Source organism: Euleptes europaea, chromosome 10 (assembly GCF_029931775.1).
Source record: "Euleptes europaea isolate rEulEur1 chromosome 10, rEulEur1.hap1, whole genome shotgun sequence".
Classification (NCBI taxonomy): domain Eukaryota; kingdom Metazoa; phylum Chordata; class Lepidosauria; order Squamata; family Sphaerodactylidae; genus Euleptes; species Euleptes europaea.
In genome coordinates this window covers 65,160,403-65,182,070 of record NC_079321.1, presented here as the reverse complement: position 1 = coordinate 65,182,070, position 21,668 = coordinate 65,160,403, and the positions used below count along the sequence as shown (strand labels likewise).

General features: G+C 41.9%; 1 protein-coding gene across 1 annotated transcript; it reads left to right on the top strand.

Moving 5' to 3' along the window:
* The first annotated feature begins 618 nt into the window (after positions 1-618).
* On the top strand, positions 619-14,785 carry ZBTB24 (zinc finger and BTB domain containing 24). Its single transcript, XM_056856208.1, has 9 exons — positions 619-702; positions 3,179-3,289; positions 4,526-4,553; positions 5,128-6,096; positions 7,653-7,820; positions 8,334-8,417; positions 10,754-10,837; positions 12,298-12,379; positions 14,044-14,785. The coding sequence occupies exons 1-9, from the start codon at positions 619-621 to the stop codon at positions 14,783-14,785; spliced, it is 2,352 nt and encodes a 783-aa protein (XP_056712186.1).
* The last annotated feature ends 6,883 nt before the right edge of the window (positions 14,786-21,668 follow it).

The following is a 21,668-nucleotide window of genomic DNA, read 5'->3' as shown; positions in this document are numbered from 1 at the left end:
GCTATACTGCTAAGAGTCAATAGAAAATTTCAAATTATATACATGGCTCACTCTGCAGAGACATCAATCTCTTCACTACCATTGTGGACCCAATATTATAATAGTATCAGTGCAGAAACAGACACATACAGTTACTTGCATCTGACAAAGGGAGATTTTGGTTCTCAAAAAGTTTATACACTGGAAATCTTTTTGGGTCTTTTAAGGTGCTACTGGGCTTCGAATCCTGCTCTTCTACTGCAGACCTACATGGCTACCCACCTGAAACATGTAACAGTGTTTTGCTACAACTGGGTAAGGGGTGGTCTGGAAGACATTATATACTCGGACTTCCAAAATACTTTTGAGAAGGTACATCAACAAAGCGTCCAGTTACCTTAGCAGTCACGTGATCAGAGGACGTCCTCTTACGTATTAAGTTTTCTTATTTATTAAAAATTGTTTCATGACAGGAAGCAGACAGTGGGAATAAATGCAGCATTCTCAGAATGGAGGGGAGTGAGCAGTGGGGTCCCACAAGGATCAGTAATGGGACCAGTGGTATTTTATTCATAAATGATCTTGAATTAGGTGACCTGTATAGAGGCCTAGCTTGTGGATGATATCAAATTGTTCAAGATGGTGAAAATCAAGGTGAATAGTGAAGAGCTACAGGAGGAGCTCTCTAAATTGGAACGTGAGAGGGAAAGAGATGTTGGGATGGTAGGATAGCTTGATGAAGAGTGGTGCAGCAGTGAAGAAACTAAACTCGGCAGCATAGTGGAAAGTAGAGAAATACCCAGATTTGACTGAATGGATAAACAAACTAACAGACAACGCAACTATGGCAAAACTAGCATCTCTTATACATATACAATGCTAGGATGCACTATCAGGGTACGGCCTTGGCCTCTGTGTCCTGTTTGCTGACCCTCCAGGGCAATCGGCTAGCCTCTGTGTGGAAAACAGTGCAGGGCTAGAAGGACCACTGGCCATATCCAGGATGGCTCTTCTCACATCACCATCCTTAGAAAGGGGTATCATGGCACCAACAGACTAAATGTAGCATAAACGTTTGTCTACAGCCCTCTTAATCAGTTGCATGAAGATACTTCTCAGCATCCAGACATTGTACTTTTTTCGTGTGCCATCAAGTCATAGCTGACTTAACCGCCTGTCTCCACGTCATGACCCTGGTGTTCCTTGGAGGTTGCCCATCCCAATACTAACCAGGGTCGACCCTGCTTAGCTTCTGGGGAGATTCTCTTTGGACGAAAACGCACGGAAGGTTTTGCCGCTCTCTAAATGCACATTTTCCCCATCCAAATTCTCAAAAGTGGAAAATAAGCCCCCATGCAGAGTTTTGAGAATTCAGATGGGGAAACTGTGTATCTAGAGAGTAGCAAATCCCAGGCAAAACCTCCCGTGCGTTTTCGCCCTTTGTGTGTCTGTATATAGATAATTCACAGTGGGTAGCCGTGTTAGTCTGTCTGTAGTAGAAGAAAAGGGCAAGAGTCCAGTAGCACCTTAAAGACTAACAAGAATATTTTCTGGTAGGGTATGAGCTTTCGTGAGCCACAGCTCACTTGGTATCTGAAGAAGTGAGCTGTGGCTCACGTAAGCTCATACCCTACCAGAAAATATTTTGGTTAGTCTTTAAGGTGCTACTGGACTCTTGCTCTGTGTATATATAGGTCTGTTAACCAAACATACGTTTTTGCCCACGAAACCTCTTGCCTCGATAAATCAGCCAGCCTTCAAGGGATGGTCTTTCCTGTGGTTTTGCTAACACTCTCGCACAGCTCCCCTCTAGAACGGTCATTAATTTTAATTTTATTTGGGTATTTGTATTTCACGTTTCTTCCCACTAGGGCCTCACAGCGGCTTACGACCCCACCCCTCCTCCCAATAATTCAGACAGGCAAACAAAAAAAGCGTGAAACAGAGTTGAGAATGTGAACACGGCCTCTTCACGGTGAGCTTCAGGAACAAATGCTTACAACCAGGTAAAAGGTAAAGGTCCCCTCTGTACAAGCACTGGGTCATTCCTGACCCATGGGGGTGATGTCACATCCCGACGTTTCCTAGGCACTTTGTTTGCGGGGTGGTTTGCCAGTGCCTTCCCCAGTCGTCTTCCCTTTACCCCCAACAAGCTGGGTGCTCATTTCACCGACCTCGGAAGGATGGAAGGCTGAGTCAACCTTGAGCCGGCGACCTGAAACCAACTTCCGTCGGGATCGAACTCAGATCGTGAGAAGAGCTTCGGACTGCAGTACTGCAGCTTACCACTCTGCGCCACGGGGCTCCTTTACAACCAGGAGCCAGCTCAAATTACCAGAAAGCGCCTGAGCTTGCGCTTTCTCCCTGGCAACATCCTGCCTCTCTCCGGTCACTTATGCACGGTGGGGGGGGGGGGTTGCCTGGGATTCGCCGCTCTCTAGACGCGCATTTTCCGCATCTGAATTCTCAGAACTCTGCACGGGGGCCGATGGTTGAGTTTGGAGAATCTGGATGGGGAAAAGGGGCCTCTAGAGAGCGGCGAACCCCAGGCAAAAAGAACCCGTGCATAAGCGACCTCAATCAAGGAAGCCACAGCCTTCAATTTGCAAGATCTGAGCAAGGCTGTCAAAGTTAGGACATATATATATAGGTTATATATAAGTTATATAAGTTATAATATAATATAAGTTAGGAAGCTCATACCCTACCAGAAAATATTCTTGTTAGTCTTTAAGGTGCTACTGGGCCCTTTTCTACTACTGCAGACAGACTAACATGGCTACCCACTGTGAATTATCTATATATATACATATATATATAAGTTAGGAATTAAAGACAGATGGATTCAAATTCTAGCTGTATCTGAAGAAGTGAGCTGTGGCTCACGAAAGCTCATACCCTGCCAGAAATATATATATATATATATATATATAATTTTTTATTAGTTTTCACAAAAAAACATAACAAATTATAAATCACATAAACAAATAACTAAAAAGCAAAACAAAAAATACAAAAATTTTGACATTCGGGAGGACTTTCATTCATAGGGTCGCCATGAGTCGGAAGCGACTTGACGGCACTTCACACACATATAAGCGGCCTCACCCGCTTCCGGTTTAGCTGCACGCCAACGAGGAACGGGTTGCCTTGCCTCCCGCCCCCCTCTCTGATCACAGCCGTGTTTATGCCGCTCTAGCGACCACCACTCTCTGACTTCTGTTTCCGTGGCTACGGCGGCGTCACTTCCGGGACGGGCGCCCATCTCGCGCTGGGCGGCCGTGTTGCTCTGCCGGGTCCCTTCCTGTCGGTGAGTTCCGCCTCTGGGGGTCCCTTGGCGCTGGGTTGGGCTCCCCTCCCCCGGGCCCAGGTGCCTGAGGGCCCGGCGCTCCCCGCCTTCGCCAGAAACAGAGGAGGGGGCGTGCTTGGAGCCAGACCCTCCTCTCCCCGCGGCTCTTCTCGGCCTCCCGGCGGACGGGAGGCGGCGGCGGCGGGTTGCCTGCGTTGTTTCCTGGCAGGGCCTCTGTGGCTTTAGACGTGGCCTTGCGAGCAGGACTCCAGCAGGCTTCCTCGCCACCGGCACCTGCACCAGGTGGGAAAAAGCGGCCCCTCTCCTCGTGCGCTGCCCATCATCTCTCCCCTTCCCCATTCTTGCTGTTTGATTGCAATTAATTCCCAGTGGGTGGCCGCGTTCGTCTGTCTGCAGTAGTAGAAAAGGGCCGGAGTCCAGGAGCACCTTCAAGACTAACAAGAATATTTTCTGGCAGGGTGTGAGCTGTCGCGAGCCACAGCTAACAAAAGACTAACACAAATATTTCTGGTAGGGTATGAGCTTTCGTGAGCCACAGCTAACAAGACTACCAAAAATATTTTCTGGCAGGGTATGAGCTCGTGAGCCACAGCTCACTTCTTCAGATACAGCTAGAATGGGAATCCATCTGTCTTTAATTCCCGGTGGGTAGCCGTGTTAGTCTGTCTGCAGTAGTAGAAAAGGGCAAGAGTCCAGTAGCACCTTAAAGACTAACAAAAATATTTTCTGGCAGGGTATGAGCTTTCGTGAGCCACACGAAAGCTCATATCCTGCCAGAAAATATTTTTGTTAGTCTGCTTTATTCCATTGTAGAAAAGGGCAAGAGTCCAGTAGCACCTTAAATATTTTTAAGCACCTTAAATATTTAAGCACCTTAAGTATCTGACTCTTGCCAGAAAATATGTTTGTTAGTCTGCTTTATTCCATTGTAGAAAAGGGAGTCCAGGAGCACCTTAAAGACTAACAAAGATATTTCCTGGCAGGGTATGAGCTTTCGTGAGCCACAGCTCACTTCGAAGAAGCAGCTTAAAGACTAACAAAAATATTTTCTGGTAGGGTATGAGCTTTCGTGAGCCACAGCTCACTTCTTCAAAGTGAGCTGTGGCTCACAAAAGCTCATGCCCTACCAGAAAATATTTTTGTTAGTGTTTAAGGTGCTACTGGACTCTTGATTGCAGTTAGTTATTTACAGCTTTCTGTTCATCAGAGTGTTTTTTTTTCTTTCCCCTTTGACAGCGAATGGGAATATGGTTATGGAGTGACCGTAATGTATATTCAGTCGTGTCCTACCTCTATTATAGATTCTCTAATTGCTTCTGTTTAAACCAGTAGAAGTTTAAATAAATGTGTTTGCTCTAGAACAGACTGACTTCTTTCTTACCAAGGAAAACAAGGGCTTCCATTTGTACCTTGAACGTTATCAATAGTGACTATTAGAAATCACTGGGGAAATTGCCATTGATCTGAATGGAGCTAGGGTTATAGTCAATAATTGTAATTAGATTTTATCATTATCTAATCATCTGTATGAGTCATCTTTCAGTAGTTCAAATAATAATCCTAGGATGGCTGGAGTCCTAAGTGCCACATTCAGTATTCATCATGTGCTCTGGGGCTTTGGGTTTTTCCTCTTCCCACAGCAGCCCTGCAGGCCCCCTGAAAATTGGCTCTGGAAGGGCAGGGGATCCTTCACAGTGGCACATAATGAGGTGCAAAGGGATGCCGTTGGAATAGAAAATCTGCAAATGCCTGCTAAATGTGCACAAATACTTTTGATTTATGCAGGAGTTTTTTAGTGCTAACTTTTTAAATACCTCTTTTTGTATGTTTGTTTCCAGCTGCAATGGACGAAGCATTTGCAGACAGCCCAGAGAAGCTTACTGTCATCCATTCAAAAGCTCACAGAGATACAATTCTGGCTAACTTTGAAGATCAGAGGAAGAAAGACTTTTTATGTGATATCACTTTAATTGTAGAAAATGTTCACTTTAGAGCACATAAAGCATTACTTGCTGCCAGCAGTGAATATTTCTCCATGATGTTTGTTGATGAGGGAGAGATAGGCCAGTCTATCTATATGCTGGAAGGGATGGTGGCAGATGCTTTTGGTGCCCTGTTGGAATTTATCTACACAGGCTATCTGCAGGCTAGTGAAAAAAGTACAGAGCAAATATTGGCCACTGCTCATCTCCTCAAAGTGAATGACTTAATAAAGGCATACACAGACCATCAAAAGAGTCATAGTCTGAATAATACGCTATCTGCTGCGCCTAACAATGGAGCCACTGTTGTTGTTTTTGTGGATGACACAAAAAGCGAAGCTCCACCAAAGCGAAAACGAGGAAGACCAAGAAAAGTTCAGAATATTCTAGAGGAAAAACTGGACACACCTTCAGCTGAAGATGCACAGCTGAGAGAGAGCAACTCAGTTCACAATAAGCAAGATTTTATGAAAAAGGGTGTCATAGAAGACAGAAATTCCAGTGAATTGACCACAGTAAACAAAGGTGTAGGAGAAGTTGAGCATGCTTGCAGTTTAGATGCTGTGGTGGCTACTGAAAAAGATGAGAACTGTGATCCAAAGTCCCAAAGTATACAGGCGGGTCAGAGTCGATACAGTAAACGCAGGATTCGGAGATCAATCAAATTAAAAGACTATAAACTTATTGGTGATGAAGAGGGCAGTGGGCTGAAAAATAGGACTGCGGGGAGAAGGAAACGTACAGGTTCTGAAGTCCAGTGCAAAGATTGTGGGAAACTGTTTAAATATAACCATTTTTTAGCTATTCACCGAAGAAGCCACACAGGTAAGCACTGAAGATAGCTTATTTTGCATCAAAATATCATAAGTAGCCTGTGGTCTAATTATTTCAGCTGTGGGGTTTATTGAAATAAAAAACCATATGTTTCAGGTGATTAACAATTGTAGTATCTCCAGGAATTTCCCTCAATAGTTTCCCCCTCTGTGATTCATTCCCTTTCACAACAATAGGGGCGAAAAAAGTATTTGCTGAGTTTACAAATGATGTGAGAGCTGCCACCACAAAGGACGCATTGCTTCGATCCCTCTTCATTTTTCTGTTAGAAGAATAATCCGGTCAAAGGATTCTCCCCCTTTTCGGTTGGACAAAAGACTGGACAGCTCTTGTACGGGCCAGCTACCAATGCATAGGTGCCCTGCATCAAGAGTTGTCAGATCCCCCCAAAAGGGATGTCAGTAAACACCTTTGTAATGCAGAGATGGTAAACTACGGGGAGGTAATATAAGCAATGCCCCTCTGCGCTGTGGCAAGGCAAGGGCTGACCTTGTAACATAAAAGAAGTCTAACCCTTCCACATCAACTGTTGTATAGGTAACTGAAGCATTTCCCCATGTTGACGTGTAGATATCACCACTGAATTTATAAGAATTGCCATTGAAATTGTTGTTGTTAGGACCACATGTCCTCACACAAGATTTTGGTTTGTAAATTGGATGATGCTCCGCCATAAATTAGAAGGTGGACTTTGATTCTCTTTTGTCTTGGTCCCTCTGTCTGTAAAATGGGAATTTAGCTTACAGGGTTTTTGTAAGGATCACCAGAGCAATTTATGCAAACCACTTCAAACACTCTAAATATTATTAAAGTTTATTATTTAACAGGTTTGTATCCCACTTTTTGGTACCACACATTTACCCAAGGCACCTTTCACAGTATCAACTATTAATATGACAAAAACAACCAGGAATAAAAGAAGCCATAATAAAATGACATAGAACATTTTTTAAAAATCGATAAAGGTTAAGACTTACAGAAACCAATAAGACAGCTGAGAAAGCCAGGTGAAATAAGTGTGTTAACTGGCTTTCTAGAACCTGCCAAAAAGGATGGCTACTGAGCTTCCCTGGACAGGACCTTTTGCCGTCTTAGTCCTGCCACTGAGAAGACCTCATGGAAAGGGTGGCACATAAAGCAGGTGTTATCCTAATGGTGCTAGGCATTGCTGATCTCAGCATCTGAATAAGTTTACACAGGAGGCGGTGTCCTTCAGGTACCCTGGCCCCAAACTGTTGAGTCTTTAAAGATCAAGGCCAACACTTTGCATTGCACCTGGAAACAAATTGACAGCCAATATAACTGGATCAAAGTAGGTGTTATCCTGATGGGCAGCCACAGTTTGGACTGACAGAAGTTGTAAGAACTTTTGAAAGGCAGCCCCATGTAGTGCGCATAACGCTAGTCTACTCTGGATGTTACTCGAGTGTGTGTAAGCGTGAGTTTCTAGCAAGAAGACTGGGGGTTGTCATTGTTTTAAGCATCTTTCTGCCAACTTTTAACTATCAAGTTATTTGCTATTCCTAATCCTGATACATTTTTTTTAGGGGAACGCCCATTTAAATGCAGTGAATGTGGTAAAGGGTTCTCCCAAAAACACTCCCTCCAAGTTCATGAGCGAATGCATACTGGTGAACGGCCGTACACATGTACTGTTTGCAGTAAGGCTTTAACAACAAAACACTCACTTCTGGAACACATGAGCCTGCATACAGGTAAATAACGACCAAAGTCAGTAGTAGTCTAGCTGTGCTAAGAGTATTTACTTAAGAAAATAAGAACTGCCTTGCTGGATCAGTCCAAAGATACATCTTGTCCAGCATTCTTCATCCAGTAATGGCCACCCAGATAGATGCTTCTGGAAAACTTACAAGTAGGGCACAAAGGCAAGGGCATTCCTCTGTTGCTTGTCCCCAGAACCTGTTTAAAAGGTACTCTGCCTTAGTCACGGAGGTTCCGATGAATATTCTAGCTAATTTATCAACCTATTCTTCCTGAATTTGAAAGCCATCTAGGATATTCTCCTTCACTGCATCTTCTGGTTGTGAACATGGAGGCAGTTGCATGTTTTGAGTTTTCCTAAATCTAGTTTTGCTTAATGGTTGTCACATTTTTAAATGGTACAGCGGCTAAATCCAGCTAAATAGGTTGTTCACAGTAATAACTGTTGTGATTTTTTAAAAAATGTCCTCTGAAATGCTTTTTTTTAAAAGTTGTTTGTCTTTTAGGTCAGAAGGCTTTTACTTGTGATCAATGTGGAAAATACTTCAGCCAGAAGAGACAACTTAAAAGTCATTACAGAGTTCACACAGGTATAACACATCAGATGCATTATGTATATGGTTGCGATGTTAAAGTTTTCAGTGTGCTCCTACTTACGTCTCATTTATCCTTAATCATTCTCTAATTGCAGTAGAAAAGAGCAAGAGTCCCAGTAGCACCTTAAAGACTAACAAAATTTCTGGCAGGGTATGAGCTTTCATGAGCCACAGCTCAGGTCTTCAGATACAGTTAGAATGTGAATCCATCTCTCCTTAAGTAGAAAAGAGTGAATTAGACATCCAATGGCAATGTAAATGTCAAAAGCAAGTAAACGACATTAGCAAGCGTGATTGGATTTGGTGTGATTTGCAGAGGGGTAGTAGCAAGGAGAAATTGTTTATTATGAATTCCAAAAAATGTCTTTGAATCAAAACTTTTCAAGTATAATGCTGTTTTTTAGGTTTTTGTTTTTTAAAAAAGGTAGATGTAAAAGTCTGACAAAGAAGCAGTGAATGTTAATACCCTAGTATTATATTAAGGAGGAACATGTTTTAAATTCAGTTTTATGGTGTGTTTTTTCTACATAATGCAGTTGATCTAAAGCTTCTAATTAGAAGCCATCTAATTTTGGAGTATATATTTTGAAGCTACAGTCTTCAAAATTTGGGTTTGTTTGCTTGTTCTTTCTTGCTTTTTACCATGCCTTTCTACCTAAATGCTGAAATTGGCTTATATAAAAAGTCATAAAAATACTTTGGCAACACATCATAAAATCCAATAAAATGCTTAAACAAAATCAGCAAGATCAAAAAAGCAGTAATAGCAGCAACATATCTCCAATATCATTCAGGAAAATGCCTGGGTGATTTGGAAATCTTTAAATTAGCACATAAAAGGCAAAATTGACAATGCCAAACTATAGGCAAAATATTCCAAAAATGAAGAGTCACCACCAAAATTTCAAAGTTTTTGAAAACTGCTTTGAAAGTTAAAGTCAGTGAGGCTATTTCTGATTTGATGATTTAAGGGTACCTCAAGATAACAGTGGTGTAGAGTGATAGGCTGCAGTCCAAGCTCTGCTCATGACCTAAGTTCGATTCCGACAGGAGTCAGCTTCAGGAAGCCGGCTAAAGGTTGACTCAGCCTTCCATCCTTCCGAGGTTGGTTAAATGACTACCCAGCTTGCTGGGGGTAAAGGGAAGATGACTGGGGAAGGCACTGGCAAACCACCCCATAAACAAAGTCTACCTAGAAAACGTCGGGATGTGACATCACCCCCATGGATCAGGAATGACCCGGTGCTTGCACAGGGGACCTTTACCTTTACAAGGTAGCAATGCATATGATGTGGAAACTCCAAGAAAGGAAGTGTGTGCGAATCATACTTCCTCCTGTCACATTTCCAATGAAGTATGTTCAGGTTGTGTATGTTTTCTTTACAAATAATACCCCCATTCTTTCATGGGGGAGATGTGCATCTCACTCCTTTGCATGTTATCCATTAAGGCACAGAATGACTCACAGACTTCCTGTTGGGCATTTTGACATAATGCACAGAGCTTTTTTAACATGTTCGAGATTGCAGTATGTTCAGTACCAATATGTTTATTTCATCTTTGGTCTTACCTTGGAAATGGAAAACATTATCTGCCTGATATACTGAGGTGTAGATAAGTTATGGTGGTTACTGTCTCTTTAAATACTGTTTATATGATTTAAACCAACAAATTTTATTTTGGAACGAGAGTTTCAGTAATAAATAGTGGGAAGAAACTAGAGCTTCATGAAACATAGAACTAATGGATCCATTTGAAGCATGAGTTACATAAACAGTAAAAATCTCTAAAAGTTTAGCCGTATTTGTCTGTTATCACAAAATCACAATGGGAAGTAGGGACATCTTAAAGACAGTCAATTTTATCAGACCTGAGCTTTCAGTGGCAAATATCTACATTATGAGACTCTTTGATCAGACAGTAAAAATGTTGGAAATTTTATGCACAGATTTCTCTTGGGTTTTTTTTTTTTTTTTTACATAAAGGAATATGACCTGTAACTAGACATCAGTCCTGAACCAGTCAATAGACATTAACAAGCTTCAGTCACTAGAAGTCAGCAAACCCATATGTAGATGGAACCATCCCTTGGTGGCCTGTGTATGATACTGTTTGAAATTATTTAACCAAGCCAAATTTCTCTTAAGGCCAAAGAAAAGTGTCAAATCTGTGAATGGATTCCAGCTTAGCAGCTGGAAGAACATAGTAAGCTCTGTCACATATGTAACGTTAAGCAGAAACGTGAGCCACCTTGAGAAACCTCTGTTTGGGTAGAAATTTTAACTCAAATAAAATTTACGTAAGATCATGGATTGTTTTCTTTTTCTAAGGCCATTCATTGCCAGAGTGTAGCCAATGTCATCGCAAGTTCATGGATGCGGCTCAGTTGAAGAAACATTTAAGAACACACACAGGTAATATTACTCTGTTTTTCTTTTAAAACAAAGTTAGTTGTTTCAGTGGTGTCACACACAGGCTTTGGCAGCTGAGCACTCAAGTAAATGGGATTAGGTAACTAGGCCAACAGAAGGAGAGGCCTGCTTTCCTACTGGGAGAGTCTAGTATCAGCTAGGCACATCCTCTACAAGAAGGAAACCTGATGCACAAATGGAGTCAGAGGCAGCAACAGTAAAAATGGTTACTAGTCATGATGCATACCTATTTTTTCCAGGATCAGAGGAGCATGCCTATTATATTAAGTGCTGTGGAATACAGGCAGGATGCTGTTGCAGTTGTCTTGTTTGTGGGCTTCCTAGAGTTATCTGGTTGGCCACTGTGTGAACAGACTGCTGGACTTGGTGGACCTTGGTCTGATCCAGCAGGGCTTTTCTTATGTTTTAACATACTCAAGAGAATTGACAGTACTGTAGCGAGTTCTTCTTTTGTGAGTCCTTACAGTGCTGTATCCATGGACTGCAGAACTTTACTGATGAGAAGTCGGGCTCTGAAGTTGAGAAAATAGATGGCTGGCTCTGCTCTATGGGCCCATATGGCCAAACGGCCTAATCCTAACGGGGGGGAGGGGGGTACCTACGACAAGCTCAGGGACGGCGTAGCTGTTCCACTTCCTGAGTGGCTTGCAGCAGTTCAGAAGCTAAAATAAAATGAAATCCCCCCCAAGCCGTGTGAAACTCCTTCATAGAGTTTCACGAAGTTATGCCTGCCTTTGTGCAGGCGTAACTTGGCGCCTGCACAAAGGAGTGTTCCCTGGCCGAAAGGGCATTGGGAGCAGACTAAAGTCAGCTCTGCCCCCAGGAACAACCACTTTGATGCTGGTGTGAGCTCTTGTGCTGGGAAAATGCTGCCGGCAAGGCTGCGCCAGTGTCCACGCTGCTCCCTGGAGCTGCCATTAGTGCCATTAGATTAGTCAGTGCAAGTGGCACTAACACTGGTGCAGGGGTCATGCTGGCTCCTATCCCCTCCCCCCCCAATATTAGGATTGCACAGTAACTCTTCTAATGTTCTTGGAACACTATGGAAAGGACATGGGTTGTCATAGCTCTTGCCCTGCTGTATTTTTATTAGAAGGGACTTGGTGGGGGAAAGCAACGTAGCTGCTATCTTGTACTGGGTACAAGATTTGTTGTGCATCACTTGCATGGATAAGGATCCCTTCTTTCGTACTGCTCTTTAAACTCCTTATAGGATTTCAAATCTATCCAAATGTTGGACCAAATGTGTTTCTTGAGACTCCTGGATATGCCCCGTACTAAACAATTGTATACTGGCAAAACAAAATGTAGGAATGAGCTGCCGTTATTTTATTAGTGGCATGCTACCTGCATGCCCTATCCTTGTGCGCTGTAAGTGTAATGATATTGTTTAATTAAGCAGTGATCACTTACTAATACAGCATCTGATGTATCTTTGTTAGGTGAAAAACCATTCACGTGTGAAATCTGTGGCAAGTCTTTCACAGCAAAAAGCTCTCTCCAGACTCACATCAGGATCCACAGGTACACACCCATTTCCTTCATTCCATGTGAGTTTGTATAGAAAACTTCTTGGGTTCAAACATTTCAATATTACTTACCTAGGGCAATTAAAGTAGCTTGGCATGTGACTACAAGTACAAATTAAGACAATGCTGTTTTATATATTGGCATCTATTAAAATAAATTAATACCTACACTCTCCATGCATTTCAATGTACAAACCTATAGGCCTTCAGGTTAGAGAACAAATGAGTGCTCTTTTTCTCTCATTTTAGATGAGAAACGATGCATAGGAAAAAGTTATGTATCCTTCTGAATTAGGTCTGTGGTGGTGGGGGAATGAAACCACAGCTACATCTCAAAATAGCACTAGAAATGTTTGGCGGCAGTTTTCTGATGTGATTTTCCACAAAAAAACTGTAAAAACTGTAACCTGTGAGGCCACTGAATACCATCACATGTATAAAAATGTTGTTTTTCTTGGTCACTCACCAAGTCCCTGAGAAACCCAGCACTAAAAGTTAAGAAAGTGGATGTGAAGAAGCAGGAATATTTCCTGATGCATTCTATAAGGCTGCTAGATGTGATCATATGTATAAAAATGTAGTGTCTCTTGGTCATTTAACAAGTGTCTTGGTAACCTTTAACTAAAGGTTGGGAAGCTAGAGGCAAAGGACGAAGCAAAATCAAGAGAAGTGTAAAATTGTTTGCATATGTGCTCTGGCCATTCCTTTCCACTTTAACTTCGTGGTTGGACTGGACCTATGCACTTAATCTAGTTTGCCCTACTCACAGTGCATTCCTAAGGAGAGTTACTCCAGTCTAAGCCCATTCATTTCAATGGGCTTAGACTGGAGTAACTGTCCTTAGGAATGCACTGCTAATCATCCGCAAGACCTCCCTTCCATCATATCAGTGGGCTATTATTTCTATATACTTTTTCCCAAGTGTGGTTGCCATCTGCAGATATCTAAATCTCCAAATTGGGGCCATGCTTGTACTAAACAGATATTTCTGCAAACTTGGGGAACCCCCTAGGTTTGCAGAAAAATCTGACATTTGAAAAGAAAACGTCTGGGGTTTAAATTCCCCTCAAAATAAAAGAGCACACATGGCCCAGCCCAGGAGCCATGCTGGGCCCCGCCAACCTGGGAGCTGCAGCAGGCCTGGCAAGAAAGGGGGAGATGGGATTCCCCCTCCTGTGAGTCTTGCAGGGGCTCCTCCACTGAGCTGGGAAGGAAATCCTCGCCGCCCGCTACCCACCTCCTGGAAGGTAGGTGGGGAGAGCAGCAAGGGTGGTGGGTGAGTGGAGTGCCAAGAAGGAAGGGGTTTGTGGAAAGTGCAGATGGGAACAGAAGTGCTTGTAGGCTTGGCTGTGGCCCCGTCTGCCTCTTCCTCTGCCAACTGGAGGAATATCAAGTAATGGCAGGCAGAATAGGCATTGCAGCATGAGCTGGAGTGACACTCATATTATACTGTGTTTATGACTTGTGGTACAGGTATTAAAAAACAGGAAAATTTGGCCAGCACTGAGCTAATTTTAACCTGCATTGCAGTTGCAGTAAAAATACAATCTAGAAAAAGTACTCACATGGTATCCATGTTCAGTTGTTCATGTTACTATCTGTGTCCTCCAAAAAAAAAGTAATGCACCGGATAAAGCCAAATGTCTTCTTCTGTTGTAGAGGAGAAAAGCCATACTCGTGTGGGATTTGTGGGAAATCCTTTTCTGATTCCAGTGCCAAGAGGAGACATTGTATCTTACATACTGGCAAAAAGCCTTTCTCTTGCTCAGAGTGCAGTGTGCAGTTTGCGCGCCTGGACAATTTGAAGTCTCATTTGAAGATTCATACCAAAGAAAAGCAATTGCAGGAAGTGAACAGTGCTCCCAACAGCAATGCTCCAGAGGACGTCAGGAACATCCTTCAGCTACAGCAGTATCAGTTGTCCACCACTGGTGCTCAGGAGATCCAGCTGCTGGTTACAGATTCAGTGCACAACATAAATTTTATGCCTAGCCATAACCAAGGTATTAGCATTGTCACTGCTGATGGGTCCCAAAATGTGATGACGGACCATTCTGGCAGTCTCACCCTTCTGACACAACCACCACAGCAATTGCAGAACCTGCTTCTTTCATCCCAGCCAGAACCAACGGACCAGATGCAGAGTATCAATATGGTGAGCGGTCAGCTGGAGCCTGCCCAGGCCGAGCAAATGCATGTCATCACTCTGTCAAAAGAAGCTCTGGAACATCTCCATGCCAATCAAAGTCCAGCAGAGGTGCTTCAGATAGCAACGGGAGCATCACATCCAGCCCAGCATTTGCAGGTAGCCCAAGAACTGAGTCCCTTTCGCATTGGTCACGATACGGTCCCTACCTCCACACATGAGCAAAGAGCAGGCCCAAACAGTACATGTCTCTGAACCACTTCAGCTGCCCCTGCCTGTAGACCGGTCATCTGGTGACCATCATACTGAGAGGCAGGCTTTTTAAAATGCAGGCTGATTTGCTTCTTAGTTATTTATTTAACAGGAGTAAAAAGAGTTCTTTCATACCAACTGCATTGTGTTTGGTCTGCTGACTCTTTAACTTTGCTTTTTGGTGACACGGATGGATGCCTTATTGAAGTAGGATTTTTTCCCCAAAGAGCTTTATTTACTTAACATTGATAGGATGGTTTCATGTGTGTATTCCATATTTGTTTCACCTGAATTGCTGTGAGTAATGAGGTATTATGACCATGATCTGTGCAAAGCTATGTACTTTGACAATCCCATTAATTTTAATGGGGGAGAGCTCTGTTGAACTATCCCATTGAAATTGATGGGATGTAAAAGTTCTTCACTTGGGCTGGATCTTGCTGTATAGGTTCAACAAAGTTTAAAGCAGATACATTTAATGTTTTTTCTCTTTTGTGTTCCTTGTATGCAGATTGATGCCAGTGGAGACCTAGATTAATCCCGTATGGCAAAACAACTAGATTTGAAATGTCCTTGTGTCTATATGAAGTAGGGATGTATGAAAGCTGACCTTTCATTTCTGTTGAGTTCTCACTCTTGCCTCCCTATGCTCTTGGATATCCTCACAGTCTACGAAGCATCTTAGATACATTTTGGAGAGTTTCTTTTCTCTGCCCCTCCCCCGAGTGAGCATTTTGACAAACTGATGCTTATAACCATAAGTGGCTGATCCTTGCGTGTTGACTTTCTATATGTACAAATGCATGCAGACTGCTGTCCACAATTTCCAGTCCATTTTGCAACCCTGCCTTAATAAGTGAGACAATGTGCAAGGTGAAAAGAGAAGACGATCAAAGTTGGATCTGCAAACAGCATATGCACATAGAGCATTCTAGAAAACGGCAGTTACAAGCTCAAAAAATATGCCCTGAACCAGTCCTAGTAACGCAGAGCTACATGTGGTTAGTTGTGAAGGGGAATGCATATTGGAAGGTTCATCCCACATAATGGTGAAAGTCAGCCACACTTTCTGAGGTACATTCAGCTTCTGTTGTGCGCTCTCTCCCCCTAGAATGCACAAGAACTTGCCGGTTGCCAGTTTGAATCAGGCATATGGAGGGGTCCAGTAACAATCTGTACCAGCATTACATTAGCCATGTTGGAAACTGAACCTTGCAAGATTACTGTGGCATTCCTAGTGTTACCATGGTTAATAGTTAGAAATAACACTGAACTCATAGGGTCGCCATGAGTCGTAAGCAACTTGATGGCACTTAACACACACATGAAGAAAGAAAGCACTGGAAATTGATGCTGAAGAAAGAAGGCAAACAACATGCAGACTTCTGATACTTGAATGATAGTTAAAAGGCCAGAGCTCTGTCACATCATATCTCCGCTAGCCCTTGGGCTTCTGTTGTCTCCAGTTCACTAGAAACTGAAACTGTATGCTTTAACTGCAGTCAATGCATCTGTCATTTTGTGATGATGTTATTCCTCCCAGAGCCCAAAGTGTGCGGCACACCTAGAACTGCGCAAAACAGGCATCCGGTTCACTTCTGCGAAGGGGCCAGTTCTGCACCCATACAGAGCTGCCCTTTTCTTTTACACAATTAGGGAATCCTTTGCGTGCATGGGAACTGTATATGAGTGTGAATTCCAATGTAAACTGCCAGATCAGGGCAGCTGCTTTTTGTTCCTTATATGAGCTCATCCCAATGTATGTACTGCATTGGTGATAGTATTGGCTGGTTAGAATAAACTATTGGGAAGCGTGGGTTCATTTATTGCCTGCACCATCAATGTATTTTAGAACCATAGCCAAATTAAACATTCTGTGCCTTAGCCTTTACAACTGCAAAATGGAAATAAGGAGTCATTGCCTCTGCCTCTGATTGTTCTCAGATGAGAAAGTTCTAAAATGCGCAGGATATTTTTACCATAAAATGCAGCTGTTATTTTTAAATCATTCTCTTTTGTTGTGAAATATATTTTATTGTTGGTTAAAATAGCTTCATACAATCTGGTTGAGCAGTTAATAAAGATTCTCCCCCCCCCAAAAAAAAACACCACATAATTAATATTTCAGAAAACACATTTCAGTCAGTTTCTTAAAACCTGTAAAAGTATTTTTTGGCTGACTTGTTAAAAGTAGAACATATGTGCCAGAATTATTGTGGATAACATGTAGAATGTTGTTTCAAATTATTCAGCAAAAAGAGATTACCTAGCAATTCAACCACTACAGATAACAATTCTCCAACTGCATTGATGTTTCTACTATAACTGATGCAGGTGCTAAATAAATCACTAAACTGATAAATAAAAAATAGGCAGATTTACCAGCTAAGCATTAAAAAGGTGGTGCTTGTTTATGTGCAGATGTTCTTTGTAAAATGAAACTGTTTTGCTTTAAAATAAGAGGGTGGGAGAAGCATGCATAAGTGTGTTCCAAACAGATCCACCTAGCATTTTTCTCTGTAGGGCTTTCCTGTATGCTACCAGCTAGCCAGAATCTCATTCCCAGGGATTTTGAATCCTCATTTTCAGTCTTCCTGATAATAAAAACCTCAGCTGCTGCAATTTGTATAAAAAGCATGCATACTCATTTTTCTGGGCATTATCCTTTTACATAAAGAATAGTTCCCCAACTACAAAAATGTAGTTAATCTGATTTATTTCTCCATAGAAAAACCCTGCATATAGCTGGAACATAGCAAGTATCAACTGAAAAATAAAACAGCTATCTGAAAAAAACTGCTTGTTATGGTTCTGCTAACAAAAATTAAAAAGCTGCATTAACACAAATGAGCTGTAGCTGGGAATATGTTTGCCAGCTGATCTTTGTTGCATTATCAAATAAATGAAGTGGTTTTAATTTTAAAAAACTATGAGGCATATACATATATACATCATTACATCAAACCTTTAATGGCATAAAAGAAGCAGGTTAAGGCAATGCAGAACATCGGGTTCAATAAAATACAGTAGTAAAATACAATAGTTAAAAAATACAGTAGTAAAAAAAGCGTTATAAACATAAGTATCGTTTGCAATAGACAAGCTATTGCTTGCCAGTGCAGAGATTCATAGGTAAAAATTTTGCCAAATATTCGGCAACTGCCTCGGTCAAGTAGGGGCACTTATCGTCTAATAAGAGTTGGGTGGTCCTCTTCACTGGGCCAGGGAAATTCATAATAATTGGGTCTATGAAGCGATTTCTTAGACTAGAAAAGGAGGGGCAGAGCAGTAAAATGTGAGTTAAAGAGTCAGGTTCAAGGAGGCAGTATTTGCATAATCTCTCTTTAAACGGGATATTATGAAATCTCCCGAAAAGGACTGCCGAGGGAAAGACATTCAGCCTGGCGAGCATAAAAGCCCGCCGATGGAGGGGATTGGTGATGTTTTGAATGTAAGGGGCTCTCCCTGGGGTATAGATCAACAATCCGTGAAAACTGGGGGAGCATGTTGTCCTGGAGCCTGCCGATATAATCTGTTCCTCAGTGTCCCTTATTCTTTGCCGGATGATAAAAAGGATATGGGACTCACCACAATTTAGAGAGTCTAAATTCCTAAGAAATTAATTTTCAGCCGAATGTGCTGATACCACAGGGAGAGCATATTCACATATTTCATGCTACCTGTTGTTTATTCAAAACAGTTTTGGCTGCCAATAGGAACCTGTTTGCAAATTCTAATCAACCACAATTTTATTACCCCTCCCCCCCCCCATTGTGCCATTATGGTCTCACAGGGACTGTAGACTGGCAAATTTTTAGAAGGCTATGCAGATATTCCATTCCAAATCAACCATGGGGTTGCAAGCACCATCATGGATTTTGAAATTTTTCAAGGATTATACATTTTGAAATGTATTTACAGACATTTTTAATCTATTCTCTGCTCCTCTAAAAATTGTTCAAAATGTGTGCTCTTGTTGCCAGAGAATGAGACGTGCTCTGTTTCAATAGTCATTAAGGCCTCATTCTGAACTGCTAAATCTCTTTCAAAAACAAAAATTGAAGCATGCCAGATTTTGCAGACATGCAACAATAACTGATGGCCAAACAGAAAATTTCCCATTGTTCTGGAATTCCCATGCCCATTATCTGCTACGTGCAGATGGATCAAGCAATTACTTTTCTGTGAATTCACCTACTAGTGAACAGTGTATCTAGCATGTTTCATTGTGATAGTTTTATACACACATAATCATCTGGGCTGTTGAATTTCTGAAAAATGCAAAACTGCATCCATTTTTGCCATCCATCAGCATGAATGCAAGGTACTATGTTCTTAATATTGTCAAAGGCTTTCACGGTCAGAGTTCATTGGTTCTTGTAGGTTATCCGGGCTGTGTGACCGTGGTCTTGGTATTTTCTTTCCTGATGTTTCGCCAGCTGCTGGCGAAACTTCAGGAAAGAAAATACCAAGACCACGGTCACACAGCCCGGATAACCTACAAGAACCAATACTATGTTCTTATTTGATTGTTTAGGATGGGTTTAGCAACTCAAAATTCATTTGGTAGGCAATCCTCCAGGCTAAACATCTGCCACTGCACATCAGAAAGAGAGATGAGAGAGACTTTGCACCCTCCCTAAGTACTTCGCTGTCCCTTTCAGCATCTAAAACTGCTTGTCACACAGAGACAACCTGCTCCCTTTCTCCAGAGAGGAAACTCCATTCTTCCAATCCCTGGTGACCACTTAAACAAAACAGTTTCCTACAGGTAAAATTTGCAGTCATCAAGACACATTTCCTTTCCCTTCCTCATGTAGGAAAGACAGAGGCAGTGATCAAAGGGCAACTCCACACAACAGGTATACTGTTCCCAAGTGACTCCCTATCTCTACAGGTCTGGAAATGGTGAGCGGAGGGAAAGAGTCTTGCTCCAGTACCCTGATTCATTTGTTCCCTTATCCCTGTAGCTGTTCTTTAGGGACAATAACCTAGCTGGAGTCCTTATCATAGAATTCTAATTATGTATGATTTGCTCCTGAGGAAAAGGCAAACTGGGAGAAATAAAGGGAGAAATCTGCAGAGGGAAGGAAAGGTTCACAAATAGAACTTCCCCAGTCCTTGGTAGCACATCTCCAATAATAACGTTTAACAATGGGAGCCAGTATCCTCGTTGCACTTCAGGCCTATTCCAAACAGCTGTTCATTTCCTTTTATCTGTGTTAATCTTATATAGCTGCCTGCATAGCCACAAATCTTTTTACGGATCATTGAACCCAGAGCTTTAATTCTCAGCTATTAATGCGACTTTAAAAATGCCTATTCATGGTCCCGATGCAAAAGGAGAAATTCCAGCCCCCACTTGCTCCTTTGTTCCTGTTGGCATAGCCATTAGCATGTGCATAGCTAACCCGCCGCTGTTATTTTGCATGGTTCCTTCAAGGGGATTCTTTGCGGCAAACACCAAAGGTCACGTTAAATGGGTTCTTTAGTAATGTGAAGCAGGTATGCACTGGCTTCGCAGTCACTTCTGGAATGACGACGGTTCAGCGTGAAAATTTTTAAAAAATTACGGGGCAATTCAGCCTGGAACGCGCTGCTAATTACCATGCAGAAATGGCCTATGATTCTATGATTTATATTTTTGTGTCTGTGTTAAATTTACTATATATTATTCACAAAATCACTTGTATCAATATTAGCCCATGGTTTCATGTTGATTCCTTACCTTTTGGGTACCTTACTCTAGTTTCATAGGGTTAAGTTCCCCCCCCCCCCCGTTTTGTTGCTATATCACAACTGGCTTTCCAGAAATGCTTGTGGAATAAGCTGATAAGGCCACTTTCTCTTTGGTTACTGTATTGCCTAAATTATTCTGAAAATGTTGATCGACACATTTCATTTTAAAATGCAAATGTACATTTTATTTACATTTCCACTCTGAACTTTGCACTCTGGTCCTATGGTGCTTGAGTATGATCAGGCTTAGAGAATAGGTACCATTTTATTCACTGTGTCTTATTCCCAGGAAAGTATTCTTAGGTCTTCAACCATAGACTATTAGTCAAAAGAGCGAGCAGCAATAATACAGAGAAAATACAATATGGTTATAGCTAAAACTCTATTCTGAAAGCACTTCTTATGTTTCTTAAGACTGCTTGAGACTGTAATTCATTTCTACAGATCTAAAAATAAGCACCCCTAGATGATAAGAACTGTTTAGAGCACTGGTTCCCAACCAGGGGTCCGTGGACCCCCAGGGGTCCGCGAGAACTAAATTAAGGTCCGCGAAACAAAGTTATAAACCCGAAACAAATTAATATTTTCAATTAAAAGTTCTCTATTATAAAAATATATATTCAAATATTATTCTAAGTTTAATGTTTAACTAACAGTTATGATTAAAGTTTATTTTCAAATTCTCTGAATTTTTATTTTGAACCTTGGGGTCCCTGCACCGAACAAAAAAGTCCTAGTGGTCCCTAGTCAATAAAAGGTTGGGAACCACTGGTTTAGAGTGAACTTTCAGTTTTTGCAATGTTATTAACATCAATCAGTGTAACAATTACTTTTACTCATGGAATCGGCCAGCGTCTCGCCACTCCTGCAATCAAAGCTGGAAATCCAGAATATATATCAGCTCCCAAAATCAGACTTTTAATAACACACGAGGTGAATGCTTTAGCATTATCTGGTGCTTTATAAATACAAAAGAAACCGAACACCAATCAAAGGACAGCAGAACTCAGCGCATGACATCATAGATGCCTCTGATTGGAGTTACTATGGTGAATGGAACTGTTTATATTCCTCCTCTAGCAAGGGGAAGGGACAAGCGAAGCAGCAGCAGCCGCAGCCAGACAAGGAAAAGGAATCCTATTGAATG

Coding starts and splice junctions, on each gene's coding strand:
- ZBTB24 (XM_056856208.1), top strand. CDS start 619: ATGGTGAAAATCAAGGTGAATAGTGAAGAGCTACAGGAGGAGCTCTCT. Junction 3,290..4,525: donor TGCCGGGTCCCTTCCTGTCG/GTGAGTTCCGCC, acceptor CCCCTTTGACAG/CGAATGGGAATATGGTTATG. Junction 12,380..14,043: donor ACTCACATCAGGATCCACAG/GTACACACCCAT, acceptor CTTCTGTTGTAG/AGGAGAAAAGCCATACTCGT.